The 21,309-nt window shown below is 44.6% G+C and overlaps 1 protein-coding gene across 2 annotated transcripts; it reads left to right on the forward strand.

Moving 5' to 3' along the window:
- Positions 1-461: 461 nt before the first annotated feature.
- LOC105462638 (glucose-6-phosphate 1-epimerase) lies at positions 462-20,989 on the forward strand. Of its 2 annotated transcripts, none has more exons than XM_011709361.1 (6): positions 462-542; positions 1,025-1,076; positions 18,957-19,015; positions 19,299-19,705; positions 20,058-20,366; positions 20,629-20,989. In XM_011709361.1, the coding sequence occupies exons 1-6, from the start codon at positions 473-475 to the stop codon at positions 20,668-20,670; spliced, it is 939 nt and encodes a 312-aa protein (XP_011707663.1). In that variant the 5' UTR covers positions 462-472; the 3' UTR covers positions 20,671-20,989. The 2 variants fall into 2 exon arrangements, with proteins under 2 accessions (XP_011707663.1, XP_011707664.1); XM_011709362.1 differs by having other exon boundaries at positions 19,368-19,705.
- Positions 20,990-21,309: the final 320 nt, after the last annotated feature.

The raw sequence follows: 21,309 nt of genomic DNA on the forward strand, positions 1-21,309 counted from the left end.
ATTATTGCTAGATATTTGAAAATGTTTAGTATGATATTTTAGAGAAAGAAAAGGAATAGTTCTAGATTCGGTTTTCTTTTGACAAGTAGAGAGCGCTATTTGTCAGTCAATTATAATTGCTCCGAAAAACTTGTTTATCGACCAACTTCATGCTTCGTATATGCAGAGTACTTTATTATCAATCGTGGCATACCTAATTGTCGGTACATAATTATTTCGTATGATACAGCGTCGAGTTTCGATCGCCGGTACAGATTCGCGGCTACCGTTCGTCGGTCCGTCGTCCGAGTCGGTTGATCCATCCGCCGCGAAGCGTCGCGCGCAGTGTCACGTGGAGTATCGGGCGCGCGCAGGGACGAGGGTGGTGGTACGGTACTTGTGACGCGCGCGCGGGTGGGGGTGAGTGTCGAGGGCGTCGGACAAAGGTTGGTCGCGCCGAGCGACCGGCCGGCAGCGCATTCGCTGTTCAAACATGGCAGCGGCAACGAGTGTTGTCGTGCTCGACAGGGGAAACAACACCACCTGCACTATCAATTTACACGGTGTGTGCCTGCGTGTGCCTGCGTGTGTGCGTGTGAGTGTGGGGATGCGTGCGTGTGCGTATGTATATGAGTGCGCTGTGAATGCGTGCCCGCGAGGCAAACGCGACGAGACGACAGACTGCAGAAACGTCTTCGGAACGTCTCCGCGAGCTTTTCGCGCGTCGCGAGTTTTACGCGTCAGTCGCGCTGCATCGCGGCTGTATGTACCGCGCGTCCTGTACGCGCGACCGACGAATGCTTTATGTATACGTGCGCGCGTGTTTTGTGTGAGTGCGCATCTCCGCAGTCGCGGCACCCGCGGCTTATTCCCCGACGCGATTAGGAACGGCGGCGGCGCGGCGGCGGCAACCCGACGACGACCGTGTGTGTTAACATCATCCGGGTGCCTTCTCACGTGTCATCGTCGGCGTGCACCCTCCGCGCGCCCACGCGATCGCTCCCCCCTCCGATCGATATTCTGATCACAATTTTCCATTTTGCAGGAGCCACCGTGGTGTCCTGGCGGGTGAATAATCAGGAACAGCTGTTCGTTAGGTGAGTACATACATGAAACTTCTTATAATAACCGTATATGATGGCATTTTGCCGTAACTGTGTGTGTGAGAGACAGCATTTTGACAGACAAATCGGAGCAAACGTTCCCCGGGATTTCCTCTCGAGAAGTAACGCGATTCCGATGAGCGCGTGTTGCTTTTTTTAAATTCAACTTTCGTACTTCCTATATTTTCTCGAGCTCAGAGATGTATTTTTTTAGAATTATAAATCACATGTCTTAAAAAAAAATGATATATTTCGATAATATGCGAAAATTCGACATGTGGCATAAAATTCTGCGATAGACTATAAATATATGTATGTACGAAAAAAGAATACTAAGTTTAATGAATATTAAATTTATTGTACTCTAAATCTGATTATAAAAAGCAAAATATTGCTTACATAAATTTTAATTATAAATATATCAATTCAAATTTATTCACAAAAACATATTAAACTTTAAAATTTATTATGTTTAAAGTCCAATATATTTATAAAAGGAATCCCGAAGAGAGAGAGAGAGAGAGAGAGAGAGAGACGTAGATTTTTCGTGAATCGTCCTGTACAGGTCGTAAGACGCGGTGTAAGAATCGTTGAAGAAAACGTTGACGCAAGTTGTAAGGTTGCGCGCGAGGTTACGCATCTTAGATGAGATAGAATGCATTTAGCTTGATCGCGCATTACGACGCAAAATTATAGCATTCATCGATAGATCATTTGCATACATGAGTCTGTGAAAAATCAAACGAATTAGACAATTACGACCATAAAAAGTTACGAATCGACGTAAAACCGGCGAAAAATTAATGACTTCTCTAACGTTTCGTAATTTTAAATATTGCTTACTTTAAACGGTTCATTAACGAGACAATAAAGGTTATATTCAATATCCGAGAAAAATATTTTGGTTGTAAAATCTAAATCGAGATAAATATTTGGACTAAAATTTCAATTTGAAAACTAAAGTCGAAAAATGTTCTAACGTTATATACGAATTATCCAATCGACCTATCCTGAAATTTTTTTATTTGGACTAAAATTTCAATTTGAAAATTAAGGTCGAAGAATGTTCTATGTTATTATATACGAATTATCCAAACGACCTATCGGGAACGAATCTTTACGACAATCGATAAAAAAGAATTTGTCTGAGTTTTGAATTAAAAATATATAAAATACAATTTTGAATTATACAATTGAAAAATCTTCAACGCCACGGTCCACAAGGTCGCGATCTATTGTTCGAGACTGCGAAGCCTGCACTACGCTAGATTACTCTTCGAGATTGACACCTTCTAGATGAGAACAAAGTCTGCTCGCGTGTTCCACATTGCGCACAGATTGCCCAACAAATTGCCTTCAGTCGGATGAAAAAAAAAAAAAAGAAGATTGCCGTCGAGTACAAGAGTGAAACGATTAAAGTATCATCATCCGCGAGAACAATACGTGCGCGCTACCTTCAGCTTCAAGAACTGTTTGCAAACAGTTAATAATCGCCGTAGCAATAGATAAGCGAGCAAATAACGAATTACATTTCCGTCGGATGCAGATCAATGTCAAAATCTGTATTTCATTTCGCGATGACTCAGAAAAACGGACTTCGCCGTCGTACGTGACCGATTCAAGGCTCCCGCCGCGAAATGTACCGAAACGATACGCAATTCCAATCACAGACCGAGAGCAAACCCGAGGTCTGCTCGATCATATCTCTCGCGAGTTATCGTTTCGATTTTTTAAATTCAATTTTTAATTAATAATATTTTTATGAGCCTGTTTGAGCACACGTGTATATTCGCGCAGTTTGCTTGCACTGAAATATTAACGTCGATTTATTAAATTCAGCTTTGCCTCTCGAGCGTTGTTTTATGATTTGTCACTGCGAATGATGATTGTTTTTCATCACGGACGAATGTCAGGCTGTAACTCTCGGCGTTATACAAACGCAACCGGCAATGTATTGAGAATGTCTCTCGACAAGGTACAAACGGTGTGTTTTTCCCTTTCGGTGTTTTAGTGTATACGCGAACATAATTTCCCTTTAATAGGTAATAATCTTCCTTTCCGGATTACATCGCCCACTCTGCGTGCATCGAGCTTCTGAAAATCTGATGTACGAATGTTGTATATATATTTCCTAATTTTTAATAATCTTCTTGATGGGGTTTTGTGCCTCTCTCTTTTTCTCGTTTCTCTCTCTCTCTCTCTCTCTCTCTCTCTCTCGTACTGTCGTTCTTTCGCGACAATGCAGCGCGCGTAGCACGAGAAGGAAGAGACAACGAGAGAAGGCGCGCGCGCGCGCACACCTGCCGAGAAAGAACCGCGTAAAAGCGCGGTGCCCGTGACGATCGCTTTAAAAGCGGCAGCCCGAGAGCAGACGATGAAAAAACTGACGGAGAGCGAAGGCAAGGGCGCTCTCTGGACCAGTACATACCTTATACACCGGGGTTCAGGGCCCCTCGTCGCTTGCCAGTCATCGGTCCTTCCGACTGTAAAGCCGCTGTCGAGACTGGGTTTTGCAATAGAACCGCGGCCGTCGGAACGATGACAGCGTGAAACCGATGAAAAATCAACGTTTAAGTGCAGTCTGTCAATTGGCGTGCCGATCGTACTTTCACCGCGAAACGAATCTCGCGATTTCGACTTCGTAAAAATCGTAAAAGATTTTTAATGCGAAAAGAAGCGTAACAGAGCATCTGAAACTCGGTTTTTATATATGTATATATATATTTTTTCTTTTTCTTTTTATTGTTTATTTTTTTAAGGAGACTACACAGAACCCCTTGCAATTATTTCTTCTCGCACGTACTACTTATCTAGATATAATTCAGTTTGCGAATATAATTGCGAGTCATCGTTCGACTGCCGCCAGAATCATGGCCGGGCTCCCGCGGGAGCACCGTCGAGGAATTTTAAGTAACACACGTACACAATTATACGCGTACACGGCGCAAGAAGCTCGGCAACACGCTCGTAATTTACTCCAATTTCCCTCGAAATGGCTATAAAAGTTACATCGGTATGTCCGGTCGTGGCATGATACTGATCGCGATGCACCGCGCACGATGTATGTACGAGGCATATATTTTAATGGCACATATTGCGTGTCCGACGTGTCCAGAAGAAACAGCGGCTTTAATTTCAATTAATAAATGTTGAGCAAATTAACACATTCGACGTTCGCTCGCGCGGAGTTAAAAGGTAGCAAAAAAATCTTTAGACTGAAGTTCATATTAACTTTAATGAGATTTTCATTTTGACTATTTATTATCATGAAATTTCACGGATAGAGGCGAAATCGGTATCTCGAAATAATTGAAGGGAATCGTCATTGAAATGTACCTCGAGTAACATATAAATATAAAATGTATTTTATATAAATTATCTGAATATGCATTGATCTAATCGAATCGTAAAACGAAATTGAGTCAGACCGTTTTCTGACCGGTTGTGCCCGCGCGCCATCGGTAACATGAGAGGACCACGTGCAGCGTGTCGATCTCTCGGTTCTTACGATCCGACCGCGGATGTGGACGTGCCCTCGTCGAACATCTGCGTCCACGACGGGGCCCAAAAACGGAAATGAAGAATCGAGGACGGAGCGGCGCGGCGCGGCGGCGCGTGAACGCGGCGACGAACTGGTACAGTTGGGATTCCATTAGCGCGATAAAATAATCGGGCGAATTGCGATACGGTCACGGTAAAATAACGTTGCTGTAGAATAGGTAACTCTTATACGTATCGAGACGAATGTAACGAGAAGATAAAAGAAACATTGGGATATACGGTCGTTCGCTTTAACTCACTCTTTAGACTTTATGAGGTATCTAACTCTCTGGAATGTGCGAGGATTATAAATCTTGTATATATAGGTATAGAAAATTCAGGCTTGTTGCGATTGAGTTAAAATATGAAAGGGTTCTTCCGGCGGTGATTGTACTTGAAAATTGTAGGCATATCACGAGCCAGGCAACCCCTTTTGACTCCAAGACAAGCAAAGCGGGAAAGGACCTAACTGTACTCTGGTTCGTTCAGACAAAGACCCCATGACGATCCGGAATGACCTCCGACGAGGGAAGGTATAGAGAATGAGAGAGAAAGAGAGAAAGGGAGACGGGAGACGGAGACAAATAGCTAGAGCGAATCAAGAAAAGCGACAGAGACAGGCTTACCGAACGAAAGGGGTGCGGGTATACAAATGCACGATTCATCTTGGCGAAGGGATGGGACGATGATTAAGGGTCCCTCGTCTATCCTCACCACGCCTGAAGACGCGCCACGGTCACGTATACACGTATATATATGGTCCGCGCACATCCTCCGCGAGAAGGAGCGAGAGAGGGAGGAGAAAGAAAGGAGGCATGTGGAAAAGGAAAGCGTCGTTAATGGTTGCCGGCAGGACTCAACCATGAAATTTCAACTCGACTTTCGGATTAGAGGTTTCGTTCGAACCGTGGAATTGGTGAAGCTCCTCGTCCCGATCGCGTGATGTTCCCTATACGCACCGTGTTACGAGAGTATAAAGGATAATTCGGAGCTGAGAATCGCGCGCGTTCCCGAATAACAAATCATTCGAACGCGCGCCGCGCATTCTCGCGCGCGTTGAACGATATAATCTGCACGCGCGCGGGTAGACTTTCGTCTACAGGAGCCCTGATACTTCCGAATCTGCTGAATCCCGCACTCAAATTTCCATTCAAATTTCGATCGTAAAATCTTGGCCGTTGAACCGAGTAATTTCTAATCGAAAGTTGATCGAGCCACGTCGCGCCGCGCCGGGAAATATATTTTCAATCATTTATACTCTCTTCCTTCCTATAAAGAGCGAACGGGCCATCAGGCTTTCTACGGAGGGCAAGAAGAATGTCAAACGGTGCAGTGGCACGTTAGAAACGTCTCGCACTCGCGTGCATTTGACACCACATACGTCTTTGTCGTCCGGGATTGGTTCGTGCTGGGCATATGGCGAGAACGTCTGTTTCTAGCGGTAATGCAAAGGCACTTAGGGGATTCTTTCCTCGGGCCGTGGAAACATTACGATTCCACGCGTCACTTTGCATACATATGTATATAGCTTTAGCATCGTATCGTCAAAACAAATGCTTCCGTGTGTGCGAAATTGATTCGAAGATTTGTTTTTGTAATCTCAAGTTTATAACTATATCGCAAATGGATCAGTGTCGATTTACAATAAGGATTTTAAGCCTTACACCGTAAGATATTGACCAATTACAATATATCGATTATTATCTTAATATTCGACTACGATTGGTCTATTTCTTACTGCTTAAAATCCTCATTGTGGACCGACACTGATAGACGCATCGAGGTATCGTTAACCCAATGATATGAGACAAAGCTGTATTATATGTCAATTATTGGTACATCAACATTAGTACATCATCGGCACTTTAACACCTAACATTTTTAGTCTTTTTTTTAATAAAGAATAAAATTAACCAATTTATATACGCTCAATGGAAGCGATGTGCAAACTATATATTTCGCGCGCTGTTATAACACGAAGATCTCGCGAAAACGAAGCCGCGATGAAGAGGGATACCGGAAAAAGTAGAATAAACGATAGATCGTGGAGAGAACGGGGGGGCGAATAAAGGCGGGAGGAGAGATTTGAGAGAAAGAGAGCGCTAATGACACCAGCGCCAGCCGTCGTCTCGGCTTTTTGTCTCGGTATTCGGAGCGTAGATTTGCACGAGGAAATACGACGAAAACCGCCGAGGAAGCGAAGCCGCGACGATAACCAATGACAAACACTCTCGTGCGCGAGAGAGAGTGCCTCAGCAACAACGGCACCGTGTTTGCGCACTTAATTCGTGCGATAATCATCATTCGGGGGTAGGAGGGGGAGGAGAGGACGGACCGTCGTGTTAAGTTCGCCGGACGAGGAAAACTAATCGTAAAAACCTGCTTCGGTAGCGCGGTTGAGCTTTACGAGCTTGACCACGAGTTTGAGACAATCGATACTCACGTCGCGAATTATTTTCGCCTATCTCGCTTTAGAGCGTTTGTATATATAGAATCCGAATTGCCATCTTTATTCCAATCGCGGACTTTTTGCGCGACGACTAGCTGCTATTTTCAAAGTGGCGATAGAAAATAGATGCGATTAAGAGAGATAAGTAGTCCTTTTTGCTTTTCATTAATATTTCTTCTGTCTCTTTATATCGTCTTAAAAATAGCGAACGTTACAAGTATTTGATATACACGGTCTACGATTTATTCGCAGCACTCGCAGATCGCGTTATTGCCGCGAAGGATGGTCGAAACTTTGACCATCCGCCTGCAGTAGCGGAGCACGTTTACGAGGGAGATAACGTGGCTGCGCGCGCTTATCTAACGTATAAAAAGCGTCGTTTTGACATAAAACATAGGCCGATACGGCGACGCGCTTCCGGTGGTGCTCTTCGGGGGTGACAAACCCGCGAGACGAAACCTCGCATGACTGCCACCGGCTCGATTATTTATGATTATACGACGAGAGAGAATGCATTTCCGGCCTGTAAAAACGGTCTCGCAAAAGCGGACATTGCCCGCCGGAATAAAAATTGATTAGGCACTGATAGTTGCTTATCTCCAGAGAACTTATAACGTAGAGAGATTTATGGTTTGTTACGCGAGCACACGGGCTGGCGTACAGCGCTGATAAGCGGTAGATAATTTTTGCGATCGCCGATAATTAGTAATTTCTCGTCGTCTGAGAAATTGCCCTTTGCAGATCGCGTCACATATTATTTTGGTGAGTTTAAACTTTTTAAAGAGATCAAATCGAGACTGTTGTTTTTCTACGTTGCGACGGAACATGCACATCTTAATAAAAAAAAAAAAAAGTTGAGAATTCGCGAGTCGAAATTTTCGTGTCGTTCGGCGCGGAATCGGAAGAGCGAAACGCCGCGCCGTCGTCCGTCTGTCGTCTGTCGCGAATTCGCGCGAATTAAAGAAGCGGCGCGGCCGAGATGCACCGAGGGGACGACACTGCACACCCGATCTCGAATCCGCGGCGCGGCGCGGCACGGCGGTTGCTCCGCGACGGACGGGGAAATAATGCGCGCGGTGGCTCCGGAGCGGAATCCAGTTGAATGGGAATGCTGTAGAATGCCGGCAAAAACCGCAGCCAGCGGGATCATTAGTCTACGGCCCAGCCTATAACCCATCCGCTGCCTTTATACCGGGTGGAAAGAAGTTCGAGCGAGCAAACGCGCCCGCCGTTTTTCGTTCCGCGCGCCGCGAAGAGACTCGTTGAAATTTCGCCCTCGGACGCGACGGGAGATGCTGAAAACGTGGGAAAGGAAAGAGCGAGAGAAAACTGCAGCGCCGCTGAGTATTCCCCTCCCTCCCCCCCCTCCCTTCTTTCCCCCCCGACGAAACGGTTTCGAGTTTCGTATACGACGAGAGACGGAGGCGCACACGGTTTATAGAACTGAAACTTTGCCGTCTGACGATATCGCGGTGATCTTTAATCGACCCCCTTTAATCCGCCGTTACGAGCCCGACGAAGATATACGTCGATTCAATCGTAAAGTACACCTCGAGAGAATTCGATCTTACGAGGGACGAGGGAAGGGGAGGGGGGGATTCCCTCCGCGAAAGTAATACGAATACAAATCGCCCCGCTCCGATATCGAGTTCATCCCCCTCGACAAACATACGAAAACGAGCGGAAGATCCACTTCGACTTTTTCTTTTCAATTGTTGCCTCGTATGCGGCGCGAGTAGTTCTCCGCGCTCTACAAATAAGATCTTTCTTTCACGGTTTAACCTCTTGAATCTGTAGACTCAGCTTTTCGAATTATTCGTTCTATGGATCCTTAACTCTACAAATGGACAGTCAATCTGAGGACATCCATTGAATCGTTTTATCCTACCTCCGTATAGGTATTCGTATGTCGTGGATAACCGATTTCCGAATTTCTGTATTTTGCTTAAATTTACTGCATCTCTTTACTTGCGTTCAATCTCTCTTCACTCTTAAATCTACAGTATTGAATTTAACCTTATTTAAGTCGCCACTGCTCCTACTTAATAAACAATAATTTTATTTAAAACAATGGAGTTCAATAATTTAAAACAGTTCAAATTTAAACCAAATTTGGATTAAATTTCAGTTTTATTTTAAAATAACTATATTGTTTTAGTTAAAAATAACTATATATTAAGTAGGAGTGGCGATTTAAATAAGGTTAAATTTGATACAATATAGATTTAACATGCAGTAAAGAGAGAATAAAAACGCAAGTAAAGAAATGCAGTAAATTTAAGTAAAATATACAGAAATTTGGAAATCAGCTATCCACAGTTTAAATTTGACACTATAAATTTAACAGCGTTATATTTCTGATTTCTATAAATTTTACGTGTCCCGAATTCTCGACATCGCAAGTTCCCTTCGGAGACTTTGCATTGAAAAGATCTTTATAAATCGTTGATTTCATGATTAATTTCTTTCATTTACTGTAATATCACGCGAGCGAATAGTAAAAATCGCGTCATTCTAATACCATATACGAAGTGTGAGATGCTTTTTTTCCTTTTTGTTCCGCAATTCTGTACTTAGAAAAAGCTGCACACCATCCTGTCCCGTTTCTGCTACATTAATCATGCGTCGCGTACGTTGTTATTACATTTAGTTAATCGGTGCCATAAATTATGAATCTAGATCAGATTTACTGCAACGTAATCGCGCGTGCCCGGTGCAGTAATGGCGATAGTGCAGGAAATTGCGTTATGAAACTGTAACTTCTACGTACATAACTAATGAATAGTGAACAGCGATTCAAGGTCTTCATCAGATCGTGCACGATCTGGCCGGCGGAAAAATCTTTTCCTCTTTCGCGAGCGAACGGCCGCGAGACGCGCGTCGATCTTTTTAACGGGCGCCGCGCCGCCGCGAATGACACAGTTGCGCCTAATGCGAGGAGAGCCGAGGCTTTTTATGCTAATTGCAAGTTATTCCCGAGCGAATGCGAACGGAAAACCGGGGGACGGAGGGCGGGGGAGGGGGTGCGCGGCGCAAACGGCAGCGAACTATATACGAAACGGCGAAAAAGCTTCGCGCGAGTAAACGCGGGCAAGAACTCGCTCAAGGCGGAACGCGCGCGCGGCTTAAGCCGTAAAATAATTGCGTGTTTTGCAGGACGTGCGCGAAGTGAAGTAGTACTACGCTCAAATCTTCCCTCGCGCGGACGCAAAATTTTCATTCGACGTTACATTTACCGCCACTGTGAGGATCGCGCGAGGCGGATCGTTTATATCCTCCGCGTTTATCGCCGAATAAATGCGGGACGTCGGACGCCTGATGGGCTTTTTATTTGCATAAAGTTCATAAAACATAAAATTCGCTGTGACGGATCGTAACGATTTGATCTTTTATCAGCTTAAAATCGCGTGATACGTTTTTTCATCACCATTCGTGATATCTGAAATCCTTCGAAATTTAGCGGGGGGAGGGGGGAGGGAGGGGAGGGGAGCGAGAGTTCGCCGCGTTATTACAGGTCGTGGCGACAATCGTTTTGAAAGATCGAATGCTGTCGTTCAATTTCCTCCGCGTAAAAGCCGCCGAATTAACAGTCAATTGAGCGAAACTCAGATGTCCGGTCGGTGGTCGTGTGACGAGATTTATAAAATCCTGTCTGCAGCGGCAACGGTGACGGCATCACCACCGAAGAATTCGCTCAACCACGGCCCACTCGTCGTCACTTATGCCGACTTATGCACCGGCGTGTCGCGAGGAACCGCCAAATCAGCTTGTTATCGCGGCTCGGCAATAAACGCGGCAATAATCCCCGACTATCATGCTTAAGTTTGGATAACGTCACTACCGTCGTGAAATCAGTGGAAACAACATTGTATTTGGCTCTGATCTTTATTATGTGTCTTGCTTTGATAAAACTCACGAGACTTGCTCGAGTGATTCACGAAATCAAGTTTGAGGATTATTTATGGAAGGACCCCCCCCCCAGACTCGATTTTTTAATGATTATACTGCTGATTATACTGCAGATATAATTAATAATTACATCTACTGTTACATATTGCAATGGAGAACGAAATATTGATATCCATCGACATTTATATGCATATAGACGAATATAGCTTGCTTTATATTCCATCAAGATTTTCTCCAACTCGCTATATATCTAACAGTCGAAGTATCCATTTATGGCACCCACCTCGGATTTACGATCGCGACGCCAAGAGATATTACGATGGCAATTTGACTTTTTGCGGGATCTCATTTTCATTTTTATCCCTCGTAGAGCTGAGTATTCTTGATTCCAACAAAATAATATCAAGAAAAGCAGATACTTCAATTTTACGTATATCTAATAACAAGCAATATTAGAAGCGCGTTTAATGACACGTTCGTGATGGGATTGCATCTAAGGGTTAAAAGGCACGCGTTAATGAATCTCTCGGAGAAGCAAGCTAGTCGAGGCAATCGAGAGGGCGAATTCGTTTCGTCTGATTTTAGATCCTACACGGATCCTCGTCCGAATATTCGCGGCGACGAGCCGGCCGGTGATTTGCCGGTGCGCACGGCGGCGCGCGACGGAAAATTACACGGCGGCCTTTTTGCCGGGCATATTTCCTCGTTTATCAGCGTCCGTTAGGTTCCCGTGATCCGAGCCCCGGCTCTAGAAGCAACTTCGCCCCGACAAGAGCAGCAACGCCCGTGGCCGTGCACCGCGAACGCGTCCGACCTAGTATAAATAGGTTTGCTTCTTGCCGGCCTTAGTTAAACAAAGTTTCACGGTGGTGGTAGACGGGTAGCACGGTGCGACGCAACGCGGGGGAGGGGGGGGGTGCGGATGAGAGAAGAGTCCCTGAACCCTGCGGAGCCTCGCCCTGCTGCTGCTGCTGGTGGTATTGCTGCTGCTGCTGCTGCTGCTGCTACTACCGCTGTTGCTGCTGAGCTGCTGCCGCCGCTGCTGCTGCTGTTGCCGATGGTGCTGCTGCTCCTGCCGGGATCCGGGGAAAACGCAAAAACCGCTGGCTTCGGCGAAGCTCGAAGCGGATAACTTCGACGTACCGGGTGTCCTCGTTCGAGCTCGGTGCATGGCTAAATACCCGCACGGGTGCTCACCCTCTCTCCCCGCGCCCCCGCCCACCCCCGTGACGAAGGGGGTGACGAAAACGCGCGAGATTAATTTCCGGATTAACGTCCGCAGGGAGGCAGCGTAATTCGGAAGATAAAGAAAAGTCTCGAGATATCGGCGTCTCTGATATTGCGAACGAGCGAGAAGACGATAATATATCGTCCGACAAGAAAAACGGCGGACGCGCGGCTCGGGTTTATTTACGACGAGTCACGGCTTCATTTTCATCTGCTTGCCTCGAAGGGGAAAGGTTTCCCCGTCCCTCCTTTCCCTCGCGCTGCAGGGGAACGTATAGTTTCGAGTTCTGTGTACCATCGATAATTATAATCATCGTGGTGGTGGTCTCGAAAAATTGCCGCCGCGGATGCTTCAGATAACGAGAAGATAAGAGAAGATAAGTGTGCCGAGATTACACACTCTCCTTCGGCTCCGCCTGTTTTCTTTCTCGTCGTTCAAAAACCCCCTCTCCCTTCATCACGCACAAATTATCATACCAAAAATACGTTTGTTATTATACGTTCATAGAAACGGTCAGGGCGCTATATGGAGACTCGCGGACTTGGCCACGCACTTTCACTTCTGCCAGCATTCGGCGCCTCGGCCTTGCACTTGCGTGATTTTATTTACGCTTGCATTCGACGCGCAATAAAAATCCCAAACGCTCCCGTCGCTCGGAATATTCGAGAACGAGATTACACATTTAAATAATATATCATGAGCGAATTGTATGGACGAACGATTTTTTTGATTGATTGTAATTGTATTCGACACCAGTAAAACTCGCGACTTCTTAGAAATTTAAAATAACGCGGCTTACAGAAAATGGCAATATTCCAAATAACATCGATAGATTTTTTTCGATTTTTTGACGGAAAATGGAAATCATTTTCGGATTTCTATCTCGGAGCTTGTCTTTCGCGAACACGATTTACCTTATCTTTTTTTATTACGCATCGAATTAAATATTCATATCGAGATCTTGCCGTGAGTGAGTGAAATAATTCGAAATAATGCGTAATTCACGGGATTCCACCGCGTTTTTCATATGCACCGCGCGATACGAAGGGATACGATCGGAATTATCCCGGTAGGAGCCCCCCCTCTCCCAGCCGAAAGGAGCCCGGTTTTTCGCAATAATTCTTGGCCGCGGCCCTGAGACGAATTCTCGTCAGAATTTCACTGACCGATCGTAAATCGCGACCGTAGCAGATGGCCGTGCCGCTCCAGCACTTAATGCACTTATAATGCGTGGCATCCGCTTCTCGCATTTTGCCGTATCTTCGCGACTGCACGACCGCGGGGAGGGGCTCCTCTCGCGTCGCGTCGAGTTACTCGCGAGGTGAAGTGCCACAAACCGCCCCGCAAAACTCATCAAAGAACTTTCAACTGTTAACTGACGGTATATTAATTCGGAATTAGTTCGGAGCCGATTCCGAAGTTTCTACGGCGCGCTGGAAGAAAACCGGTCTCAGAGGAGTTAATTGACACTTGATAATTCGAGGAAATCCATCCTAGCGCGCGCTCTCTTCGACCGTAATCACTTTCTCATGGAAGTCGCATTAAATAATTACGATATTTTGAATAATTAAAATTTTACGTGATTCGCGAGCATTTTATTCTATACGTATAAAATTGTCGAAGGACACAATGGAAGGACTTTGCAACCCGCATTCGACGAAAGCACGCGTCTCATCTCGTCTATGTGCGATTACGAGTAATTTTATTAAGAATGTTATTAGTCATGCGGTTGTACAATATTGTAGATAGATACATGTGACGACGACGACGGCGCGAGTCGTCCGTATAATTCCGACGAATTCGTTCCAGTTCTGAAGAGAAAGACAGAGAGAGAGAGAGAGAGAGGAGAGAGAGAGATACGGTAGCTCTTCCAGATACAGCAGCTCTTGGCTGCACCACAAGAAGCGCCGCGCCGCGCCGCTGTGTAATTGTCTTCGGCTGCAAAAGCGCGCAGTCACACCTTATTTATAATCCTGTCGATTCATGACGCTCTATAATATCGCTCTGTTGCGCCGATAATTAGCTTTCGGACGCAGCCGTATTGTTCGCGCGAGGAAGAATCCATCGCGCATCTCGCGATGGATCTGAGCGAGTAAAATGCGGGGTAATTTTTACGAAATACGTATAATCATACGAGAGGCCGCGCGCGGCGAGAAGATAATTAAGACTCCACTGATATTTTGAAAATAAATGCGTTGTTTGTTTTCTCCCGGGAATCAGCCGCTCTTAAATCTTGTTTTTATTATGATTATTTATGCATGTGTCGCCCGAGACACAATATCCGGTTGTTTGTATATCCGCCCAGGCTAAATATCGTAAATGAATTCGATTGGTATACGACAGCTCGATGTAAATCAAAATGCTCGTTATAACGAAATCTCCGACGGAGAATAGATTGCGCTCGTATTCTTCACATACATAGTATTTTTGGTTTCTTGAGAGTTCCACTCCTACCGGGACATTCATCAAAATCGCGAGGAAATTTTTCACGAGTCCACCTCTCTTCCGTTTCTCTCCTTTTTTTTTCTGTTTCAATGCGTATCGATGATTCGCCGGCTATTTAGCATCTCCGACTTGCTAACGACTCATTAAAGCCGAAGGGTAATTTTTCACTTGCCCGCTCATTAATATTCCTTCTGTGCCCGCGAAGCTCTCGAGGCCCGTTCGCCGTGTGTATAGCGCGAGAAACGCCTGGAATCGTCATCGAATCCTCGTCCTCGCACTCTCCTTATGGTCAGAGGTAATGAACGCGCGGGATAATAATGCGGGAAAGGATCCTCTGGGACTCGCGTTCCGGGATATCGAGGACACTCTCGACGCCGCCCGGGGAGACGAGCGTAATTTCGTGTGTGGCTGCAGTCGGCACGAAGAAGTCGATTGAAAATTGTTGCGCCCCGTAAAAAGCGCGCATAACGTACGTGCCGCGAGAGTTAATTCGCTGTAACCTATCCTTCCCCCGACTCTTCTCCCCCGCGCGTCATCGGAAATATCGTGCAAACACATTTCGACTTTTTTTTTATTGCGATTATAGGTACGCAAACCTATTATAGGTGTGAAAGCTATTCGCTATTGTGAAAATGATCGTTATTACGCTCATTGGATCATTACTGTGATCATCGGTATAGATGCGCTGTAAAGGGTATCATTCTCCCTTTGCCGCCAGCGTCGTCGATTAAATCGGCGTAATCGAGATTACACCTGGCTTTCAATCTTTGATTACTGAGAGATAGCTGAGGCTAAGGGGTTGCGAGCTCTCTGTTCCTGTCTTTCTCTCTCTCCTCCCCCTCTCTCTCTCCTCTCCTCTCTTTTTCTCTTTTCTCTCAGGAAAAAGTTATTTCTACGAATCGACTTTCTGCGCGCCCATCGCGCACCGCCAATTACCGAGCACCCTGTATACTCGCACGGCGCGACGATATCCCGCGAATGCCGGGCGTAACCGCGTCGAGAATTGGGTGCCGGGCGTAGCGAGCGGCAACGGGAGATACCAGCAGCTAGAAACGACCAGGAGCAGAGAGAGAGAGGTTGGAAACTGTGATGCCCGCAAAAAGCATGGCAGACAGCGCCGATCGTTTTTGCTCGGCGTCAGCCGCGTTCCTACCGCCGCGTCGTCGTACTTCGTGGTGGTACATCGTTCTACCCTCTCGCTCCCTCTCACCCCCTTGGTTCTCTCCCGCTCTCGCATTCATCCTCCCTTCTCGCCTCCCTTCTGCCCTCTTCGTTCTCTCTCGGGCATAAGTTCCCTCCCTCTTTCTCTCCCTCTCTCTCTTTTTCTATCTCTCTCTCTCTCTCATGCCCTCTCGCTCGCCCTCTCGCCTTCTCTGTGCCTTCCTCCTTTCGCTGTGACATTCGGGTTGTCGCGATCCATCTATCTGTCCATCTCTCCATCTCTGTTCCCATGTTCCGTTCGCCTCGGGATCGTGCAAACGGATGGGATTACCTTCTCCTCCTTCTTCGCGGTTTACGCATCCAGGGAAATGGATTACATCGTATCGCTGCGAGAGAATGCGAATAGCGGCATCCGGTGACGAAGGCGCGGTTCTGAAATCGAGATTTCGTCATTAACTTCATCATCGGCTGTCAGGATTGAAGCCGGAGGGCGATATCGGAACAATCGGAATTATCGCTTTCGACTCACGCGAACGGGATTCATGTTCACTTGATGGCTCTAATTGCCTTGATCAGTTATTGCAGGCCAAACGGCAATTCAGCGCATATTGGAACTTTTCGTCTAAGTTCGCGTATAAGATAAAAATATGAATTTTTACTTTTATCTGTTCTGTATTGTTTACACGAATGTCCTGGATTGACAATTTTGACAAGTATTTTAATCGATCGAATCGAAAAGCGCAGCTTCTCGCAGCTCAAGAAGCGTGGTCCAAGTATCGGATACGTTTCGATTTCGCGCGTTCTCCTCTCCTCGCAGTCTTGGATCCCGAGTGTATTCCTCGAGCTCCTTCTTAGGAACATCTCCGCGGCCCCTGACAGGCTTGACTAATGGTCATCCTGCATCCGCCCTCCGGCTTTATAGTTCTCCGTCTCTTTCTCCTTTTCTCTTCTCCGCGATGCTCACGCAACGCGACATCTCCGTCTCTCTCTCTCTCCTTTCGCAGCATCGGGGATATCTACCGCTTCGAGAATGTTCTAGTTCGCTAACGAAAGGGATCAACGAGTTTTCTGACTCGTCCAGAAAATGATCTCAGAATCGGCGAATCGCACGAATGTTTCGACCGCTCACATTCTGAGAAAAGCTTACAAATTTGTGTGAACTAAAACTCAAATATTTTGACAATTTATTTCAACGAATCTTATACGGGATAAATATTTTTAAATCGTCAAAATATTGAGAAAAAATATCTTATTATTGTTATGAATATTCGCTATTATATAGGATAATTAAGAACCTGTGCAAGAAAAGCATAATTGTCTGGTTACTTGTAAGATTTTTTTTCTCTCGTATCCTTTATAGCTGGTCCCGACCAACCCTGTACACGGTGAAATGAATTCTCATGGAAACTCTTTTTCCGTCAGCTGTACAAATTAATTATTTAGCCCTGTTACTTTCTGAAACTCGAAGAGTTCTGAAAAATGAGCTAAAATGGCTGAAATACAAGCATAAAGTGAAAATGTACTCTATAATTTGTAAGATTGCACTCCTTTTTAGTGAAAGCACATTCTTTCCGGGTGCAAGGATCACTATCCATAGGAGTGAATTACATCACTACACTTTTGAATGGGAAATTCAGGTAGAGAAATTTCTGGTAGAGTCGGACGGTCTTTTGAGCGAGCATCTGCATTCGCCCAAATTAAAGACAATTGCAATCCCTCTAATATGTATATGACGAAACCATTATATAAAATTTAAAGAGTACTATACAAATACCTACTTTTCATTCATCTGCATTATAAAAGAAATGATGGAAACATCGTGAGAAAAGATCAAACTTTCCTCTTTTTTTTCTTTTTTACGAGAGCAGTAACCTGATTAAATAGACACTCCAACGTCTTATACCCCCAAAGATTCACTTTCGTCCTTCTTTCGATTTAAACAAGCTGAGCTGTAAAACTGTCTTTCCTACAGAAAAATTTGGCTTGTAAGCCATAAATGGGTATACGGAATATTATTTATTGACTTGATTATATGTCTTCCCTTTCGAGAATTTCAAGCTGGCCAGAATGACAAAGGCGCGGCTTATATCGTCTGGTATATTATCGTCAATATCTCTCCGGGCCAACGTAATAACTTGTACCAAGTTTTTCGATCTCACACACAAGGCGGAATATATTGCAATCACGCTGCAAGATTAATTGCGAAACGAATATTGACCCATTCGTCGTCAAATTTTATGAAACACTTTCGCAGTTTATTATTTATATACGTTATAACATCGATGCAACTCCACTCTATCCTCAATAGAATACGCGATCGTAAAATTCCGCACGGTCCTCGTAAATTAGTTAAACGAGAAGCTCCGATGGAACTCTCCGTACGAGAGAGAGAATCTAAACCTGCAAGAATGTAAAAAAGCGCAAAAAGAGGAGGGAGCGTGAATTATTTATTCGAAGCATCCTTAGAGATCGTCGCTTGTTTTCCACTTTTTTAGTATTCCACTTTTTTATATCTCTGAAATTTTTATAATTTAACATTTAAATAAAAGTTACGTTAAACGGGCTTTTTTTTATTCTATTGGACGCTTTATCGTTAGATCTCTTCTGTTTCTCGATACAAATCGCTAAGCTCGCTCAACAAATATTTACACCTGTGCGCATCGCCTATGCACGCTTACAGACGGTTTCATGAATTCTGACATGTGATATGCGCGCAATTTACAATAACAACGCAATAGCAGCGAACAACAGAAGGAAGAGATATTCGTCCGCACATTTTTCGATGTTATCGACAATATCGCAGATTCTTCGTTTTTTTTTTTTTTTTTCGTTACAGGAAGGGAATAATAATAATACCTACGCTTTTCGACGCATTTGGGCGTAAAAACAAAACGCCCGAACAAATAAATTCGCGTATCGTTTTTAATTAAAATAATATATTCTCTTTGATTTTCCATAGAATATTTGTCTCGTTAAATAATGAGAAATACCAGGTAGAAAATGTAATACGTGCAGCAACGTGATAAAAATTACGATTGAAGTATCCAAAAGCGTAATAAAATTTATAATTCGAATATTCTTTCTAATACGCAAATATCACCGATTCTCTTCTCTCTCCAACGGCTGGATTTCTGTGTTTCAGTAAGCAAGCTGTGTTCGACGGAAAGAAAGCGATTAGAGGCGGCATACCGTTCGTTTTCCGTAAGTATAACAAATGAAGCGATATCCTATATACAGCATAGTAGTCCTTCAAACGTCCAGAGAACGTCTTTCGTCCTAAGAACGTTCTCAGGACAATCCTCGAACGATAGTCTAAAGTTGCATGGAGAGGAAAACAAAATAATTCGAGCAAAGTTTAAAGGGCGAAGGCACAATCTTATACGCGCGCGCGCGAATTCGAACGGCTGGTAAAAAGAGCCAATTCGAATACCGTGATTTAAAAATTTCGATGGAAGATCTAATTCAGAAATTTAAAAAAAAACAGCGATATTTAACGATCCACGGTTGACCGATGCGCATTTACACGAAGAAACGATGCGCCTTATCCCCGCAGCACAATTCGGATCATGGACGTTCGGGCCGCCCCACGGCTTCGCCAGGATCATACGTTGGAACGTGGAGAAGTCGCCGGAGCGATTGCCCAGCGGGGACATCGAGGCGGTATTCTCGATAATGGACAGCGAATTCACGCGATCGCTGTGGAACTCACAGTTCAGGCTAACGTACAGGCTAATACTGCGCGAGAAGGAGCTGCATTTCAATATCGGCGTGTACAACCCGAGCAGAGAAGACACCTTCAGCTTTAATCTGCTCCTACACACTTACTTCAAGGTACCCGACGTCAGGAGATGCCAAATCACGGGACTGCACGGCTGCACGTTCGTCGACAAGGTAAGTCAAAAAAAACCTGCTTAATTATGAGCAATTAAAAAATTTGTTCGTAAGATTTCGCTGGAAATTTTACTAAGTTAAAGCTCGCGGTAAAAAAAGATCGCTTATTTTCAATTAATCGTAATTAGCCGGTTATTAATGACTCGGCGTTACCGGTGGAGAGTCGACTTTAAAACTAATTGCGCAAAAAGATCTATCGTTGGGTACACTTAAAGATGAGTCATTGAAAAGTCGACCTGGAGCGGTGTGCATTATGCTCCGTTAAGTCCAAGACACATGTCGAAGCGATTATCCGCGCACGCAATCCGCTGCCAATGCCTCACACAAGTTGTGTTTTCATTCACGCGCACAGACCAGGGAGAACCAAATCTTCCAAGAAGGCCGCGACGTCGTGACGGTGTGCGAATGGACCGACCGGATCTACCAGAACACGCAGCCGGAGCATATCATCACGAATGTCGTTTCCGGTAGGAAGATGCGCGTGCAAAAGTACAACTTTCCCGACACGGTCGTTTGGAATCCCTGGCAGGAGAAGGCGCGCGACATCCCGGACTTCGGCGACGACGAATTTCCCAACATGATATGCGTCGAGAGCGGCCACGTCAGTAGTCCGGTTATACTGCTGCCAGGAACGGCCTTTGAGGCGAGCCAGATATTACAGGTGCGTGCGTATTGCTATATCCCACTTCGCCGCGATTATCGCGTAACGCGAAATCGTGCCTGCCGACGTAATTAACGGTAACCGTATAGACGTATCAACGTAATATCGTTGTAATACAATATAAATCAAGTCTATACAGGCGTGCGTGTGTAACGCGAAAATTCGAACTATCGAAACTATAATAATACCGCGGTTGAAACCCAATGACGTATCGAGTGTACGAAAATCGTATTGATCTTACAGTGATATTTTGATATTCCAGATAAAATTTCTTACTAACGATTCCACCTACGGATGGATTTGATCGATTATCAGGCTTTAATTCATTCTGCTTGTGGCGTGCTTGCAATTAATTGTGTGACGATCGCTCTACGCGAAATAGCTACTAATAGAGAATGATAAAAAACATTGGATCAAAATCTTTTTTTGCATTTTATTCTCATGAATCGTTATTCGATTGCAAAAGATTTCTGGCTTTTTATAGGTAAGATTTCAATTGGCAAGACAGTTATTGAAAGATCTTATGCGAAACGAGAATAAGATTTATTCTTATGCTCTTATTCCGAAAATATATTTCTGTGAAATTTATTATTAAAGTGAAGAATTTATCAATACTTATGTATGTTATTAAAATTAACCGATTATTGTTATCTATCAAATATTAATAAATGTTTCATATTGCACAATCTTTTAATACTGAAATTCAGATCGTTGCAAGTTTCTTGTGGAAAACGCTGCATACAATCTTACAACGACGTAACGCTATATTCTGCATAAAGGTATAAATAGCGGAATGCAAGTTGCAAATGTCACAATATTTATTCATCACCGTGATAAATATTCTTGCAAATTATAATTTGCCACGTGTTTGCATACGTACAGACGTTAGGCCTTTTCAATACGACTTGGAATATGATTTCGATGATATAATTTCGGGATATAC

This window comes from Wasmannia auropunctata, unplaced genomic scaffold (genome assembly GCF_000956235.1).
Source record: "Wasmannia auropunctata unplaced genomic scaffold, wasmannia.A_1.0 LD336095.1, whole genome shotgun sequence".
NCBI classification, from domain to species: Eukaryota; Metazoa; Arthropoda; class Insecta; order Hymenoptera; family Formicidae; genus Wasmannia; species Wasmannia auropunctata.

What these genes read in the sequence shown, in the direction of transcription:
- LOC105462638 (XM_011709361.1), top strand. Translation starts at nt 473, where the DNA reads ATGGCAGCGGCAACGAGTGTTGTCGTGCTCGACAGGGGAAACAACACC. An exon ending in CTGCACTATCAATTTACACG is followed by an intron (nt 543 to 1,024) that starts GTGTGTGCCTGC and finishes TCCATTTTGCAG; the next exon opens with GAGCCACCGTGGTGTCCTGG. An exon ending in CAGGAACAGCTGTTCGTTAG is followed by an intron (nt 1,077 to 18,956) that starts GTGAGTACATAC and finishes TCTGTGTTTCAG; the next exon opens with TAAGCAAGCTGTGTTCGACG.